The 4,996-nt window shown below is 44.7% G+C and overlaps 2 protein-coding genes across 2 annotated transcripts; one reads left to right on the top strand and one right to left on the bottom strand.

Moving 5' to 3' along the window:
* The first annotated feature begins 608 nt into the window (after positions 1-608).
* On the top strand, positions 609-2,463 carry LOC134881696 (putative nuclease HARBI1). The gene is made up of 4 exons (XM_063909250.1): positions 609-1,430; positions 1,515-1,630; positions 1,826-1,937; positions 2,036-2,463. Exons 1-4 carry the CDS (start codon positions 1,001-1,003, stop codon positions 2,410-2,412), a joined length of 1,035 nt encoding a protein of 344 aa, XP_063765320.1. The 5' UTR covers positions 609-1,000; the 3' UTR covers positions 2,413-2,463.
* An 87-nt stretch (positions 2,464-2,550) lies between these two features.
* Positions 2,551-4,216, bottom strand: LOC134883801 (myb/SANT-like DNA-binding domain-containing protein 4). Its single transcript, XM_063912264.1, has 7 exons — positions 3,853-4,216; positions 3,596-3,663; positions 3,291-3,464; positions 3,141-3,199; positions 2,985-3,050; positions 2,795-2,857; positions 2,551-2,711 (listed from the first exon to the last, which is right to left on the bottom strand). Exons 1-7 carry the CDS (start codon positions 4,005-4,007, stop codon positions 2,562-2,564), a joined length of 735 nt encoding a protein of 244 aa, XP_063768334.1. The 5' UTR covers positions 4,008-4,216; the 3' UTR covers positions 2,551-2,561.
* Positions 4,217-4,996: the final 780 nt, after the last annotated feature.

Genomic DNA, 4,996 nt, shown 5'->3' with positions numbered 1-4,996 from the left:
GGTAGGTTCAAGTCTTGCTGTGCCTGTTTTAGTGCCGCCTTCTTCTTCCAGCTGTGAGTGAAGACCGCAACCAGCTGCTTGCAAAGTCCTGTGGCCCGTTTGATTCTTTGCTCATCTTTGACAGCATTTTCTGGGGGAAAACATTACTTGTATTACAGTATGAAAAGCCATAAGGATAGCTCATAACACAGTATTCATAACATACCATTGATTACATCTGTTGTCATGTATTTAGTTCAATGACGTTTTTTTAGCAGCAGACTTCAGGTGGTACTACCACAGTAAGTTATTGCCCATAAATTAATTTGTAATTGGTAATTAATGCACAAGCAATTAATATGCTTCTTAGATATTCCACTAAAAACCAAAAAATCATTTAATCCGTATAGTGGCATCAGCTGATGTTGCACCAGCCTGACATGTGCTACTACTAAAACACGCTAGCTGTTTATTGTACCAAAAACACGTTAGCTGTTTATTGTACCAAAAACACGCTAGCTGTTTATTGTACCAAAAACACGTTAGCTGTTTATTGTACCAAAAACACGCTAGGGGCCTGTACTACGAAGCTGGTTTTCTGGCTTACCGGGGTAACTTCGAGAGTAACTTGGTCACGTGCAGCGTATGTTGCTGGTTAACCCATACTACGAAAGTTGGATATGTTAAAACCGAGGTATGCTGCCATGGCAATATACGTAGGATCCCAAAACTGGTCTTCCCAGTTTTAGTTCTTGGTTAACCCTAGCAGCCTGTACTACGAAGCTGGTTTTCTGGCTTACCGGGGTAACTTCGAGAGTAACTTGGTCACGTGCAGCGTATGTTGCTGGTTAACCCATACTACGAAAGTTGGATATGTTAAAACCGAGGTATGCTGCCATGGCAATATACGTAGGATCCCAAAACTGGTCTTCCCAGTTTTAGTTCTTGGTTAACCCTAGGTTTCCGATTAACCACACCCTATTTAGACACCACTCCTCCACCGACATGTCCCCTAAAGACAATGCCAGCATACCTGGACGATCCGTACGATATAGGCGCGCAGATTGTGAGGGGCTCTCTTCGGAGGGCGAGGGTATTTAGAGACCGCCAGAATCCGCTGGCGTACCCGGACGATGTTCTCCATGAAAGATATAGATTCTCAGCTGAGGGAATTCGTTACCTATGCCAGCTGCTCGAGGCGGACGTCTCTAATGTAACCCGCCGAAGTCAGGCCCTCACAATCGAGCAAATGTTATGTCTTTCATTGCGCTATTTCGCCAGCGGACAATATATGTATTCCATCGGTGATGCTGAAAACCTGAGTAAGAACACTGTATGCCGGGTGATACGGAAGGTGGTACTTGCTCTCACTAAACTGGTGGATGCATTTGTTGTATTCCCTGGCCATTTGCCTGCACGTCAGATAAAAGAAGGGTTCTATGCAATCGCTGGTAATATGCCACTAATCTAAAAATAGGTAATTTGCACATTTCATAATTGTGACTGGCAACTGATTTGACTAACAAAATATCTAGGTTTCCCAAGAGTAATTGGAGCCATTGATTGTACGCACATTCCTATCAGTGCACCCCTGGGAGAGCATGAGCGGGATTTTGTGAATAGAAAGTCCAAACACACCATCAATGTCCAGGTAATACACAAGACTAACAGATTAACAGTAGGCGTACATTGTACAGTCCACGATTCATTGGAATAGGTAATGTCAACCTGTGAATTCCTGTTGTCATGTAGAATGATTTCCTGTCCTCTGCATGGGGTGGTGTCATTTACATGCGCAACAGCATGCCTCACCTGTTATGTTCCTTACCTGTGCACATATTCTTAGATGACATGCGATCACCACTATATGATCACAAGCCTGGATGCAAGGTGGCCAGGGTCAGTCCATGACTCCCGTATATTCAGAGAATCATCACTGTCTGACAGATTCCACCAAGGTAAAAGTCCTATATCGATTTACCTGAAGTAATATGCTTTAATAGTGAACATGAAATCAGTGTGACAGTTGTTTAATTTTTCCTCCATTTCATCTAAGGGCAATTTGATGGAATCCTGCTGGGGGACCGTGGCTACGCATGCATGAAGTTCCTCATCACACCATTTCCTGATCCACAAACAAGGCAACAGAGATCATTTAATCATGCACACAGTGTCACTAGGGCCAGGATCGAAATGACATTTGGCATATTGAAGGCCCGATTCGCCTGCCTGAAGGTCCTTCGGGTCAAGCCAGACAGGGCCTGCCAAACCATAGCAGCATGTGTGGTTCTTCAGAATGTCGCCACAATAAGGAAGGAAAGAGTGCCCCCTCATGATCCTCCCCCACCCCCTGATATTACTGATCCAATCACCCTGGATCATCCAACAGGCCGTGCTGTCAGGGATGCCATTACCAACCAGTTTTTCCAATGAATTGTACACACCACAAATTAAATGCACAAAAATAAAGACATGTCACACCAATCTCTGATATTATTCATTTATTAGATGACTCTCTTTCCTGCAAGAAGAAAAGGTGACGAAAAGCCAGATCAATGACAGACATATAGGGTGTGGGTAGCCTATATATTAATGGAGTGATAAGACAATACCTTCTTCTCATGTTCCAGCTTTTCAATTTCTAATTCCAGCTTTCTGATCTCCAGCCTCTTCTTTGTGCGGTCTAGCTCCAGCACTTTCTTGTATAAACTGCGGACATTGTCCACTGTGGCCTACACAACCCCCACCCCATGTTGTACACATTAGCCTAGTATGCATTATATTCAGTAATTAAACAAGGAAGGAGAAACTGTACTTTGTCTGACTGTGAGGTCCCTGGGAGGGAGGCTTCAGGAGGGGAAAGCTCCTCCAAGTCCTCCTAACACACACACACACACACACATTGCATTAATGACACAGGTCACTTGATTCAGACAGTACTGACAAATGATGCTCACCCTCCTAGGACATTAATGTGGCATATAGTAGCAGTAAAGTGTTTTAACCTGCATGTGTGTGTCGGAGGGGGCTGTGAGGGTCTCGTCATCATCATCATCATCATCATCATCATCCTGAAAAGATTCAGAATTTTACGCTGCACCCATACTTTAGGGGTGACATAGCCTAATTTACATGTCATGGATGTTATCCATTTGAATTACCTGTGTCAGAGGATGAATGCATCCTGGTGGCTGCAGGGTTGTGATGTTTCCACCCTCGACTGCATGCAACAGAAGACACATGTTACTGATGATTCAGGGGAAGAAAGCCAAAATACTCTAACATGAAGAACGATGAATGCCATACATTACCTTGCACATAGAGGGTGGACATTTCAGCTGCCCCAGGGTTAGACTGTACCCCTGCCACCCCATCCATCATCACCCTGCCACTGTTGTTGGCTAGGGCCAACTCTTCAGCAAGAGTAAAGGAGTCTGGTGCCCTCCCTCCTCCTGTGCGCCTTATTTCTACCTTCTTCTTGTTGGCTGTTAAAGACAGACACATTTAGCTCTCTCTGACAAGACACACACACACACACACACACACACACACACACACACACACACACACACACACACACACACACACACACACACACACACACACACACACACACCATTCTGAATGATGTTTTTGTACTTCATCTTCACCTGCTGCCAGGTCCGTTTGGCGCTGCTGGTACCTCTGGAAGTATTTAAGGGACATACACAGAATTAGTGAAGGGGACTAAACATTCAGTTGTCCTGCTTCATTTGTGGTTGCACATACGATACAGTAACGTTCCGACTGTTATTGTACATCGTCCTGACATACTGTATTCAGGTTGGGATTATTTTAACGGACATATAGAAGTAAAGAAATAGGCCTACTTACGAATTTACGCGGTCTGTAATTTGCTGCCAACACCCCAGTCGCGCCTTGTTTGCTGCCGCGGTGTTGGATTTAGCAGCCAGGGTCGGTTTATACTCTTCATAACTCCTCATTATGATCTCGCATTCCTCTTCTGTGAAATAGGGAGAGCCCGCCATGATCGAGAGTGTTTTTTTGCGCTGGTACCACCCCTTTTATGTGAACGCGCAGTAACTCTGGTTGAGTGAACACAGGTTCAGCTGATCAACTTCATAATCAGCGTCGTAGTACCGTTTAAGACCAATCAAGATGTCCAGGTTTAGTCAACCCCGGGTTACCGCGGAAACCCTGAGTTAGTTCTAAGTAGGTTGAACTCCGTTCGTAGTACAGGCCCGAGCTGTTTATTGTACCAAAAACACGCTAGCTGTTTATTGTACCAAAAACACGTTTCCCCCTCGCACCGAAACACACATTACATGGCCTCACTAATCCCTAATTCTTAAAACGTGCACACACACACACACACAAAGTTTACCGATGAAAGGGTTCATTTTTCTCCCTAGGATAAACAGTATGTTAAAGTAGCATTGCGCTAACAGTTGGTCAGCTAACGACAGCTTGACAACAAACTTCTCGGCGCTTCGTCCCCAGATAATACGAACTCTCACACTTGTAGTAACCTTGTAAACATACACACTCGCACAAACACACATTCTTGTACTTACCAATTGCAAGATGCAGCCTGTGTCCGAAGCACTGCAGTCTGGTCCATTGGTTAAGTCCCATTGCTTTGACCATATTTGAAGCGTTGTCTGTTATTATGCACGTCTGGGCTTCTTCTTTTAGACCCCAGTTGGCCAAGCACTCCTTCAACCCCATGGCAATATTCTCCCCGGTATGGTCAGTGGGGAAGTATGCTTGAAATTGAATGACAAGCTACACACTGACTTGGGTGGCGAACACGTGATCTGGTCACGCGCAGCCTGCAGCTTTCTGATCGGTAGCTGACACAGAGCCTTGGGCATTCATGTGAAATTATTGACGAAATTATTATTATTAATATACACCAAGCAAAAACCGCAGCTTTGACGATCCCAAAATCGTGTTGTCTGAGATCGCGATTTTCGGTCCAAAACGATAGATCGTTCAGCCCTACCTCTCATATCTG

Source organism: Eleginops maclovinus, chromosome 1 (genome assembly GCF_036324505.1).
Source record: "Eleginops maclovinus isolate JMC-PN-2008 ecotype Puerto Natales chromosome 1, JC_Emac_rtc_rv5, whole genome shotgun sequence".
Taxonomy (NCBI): Eukaryota; Metazoa; Chordata; class Actinopteri; order Perciformes; family Eleginopidae; genus Eleginops; species Eleginops maclovinus.
The sequence above is the reverse complement of the archived record's forward strand: the minus strand, read 5'-3'. Positions and strand labels throughout refer to the sequence as shown.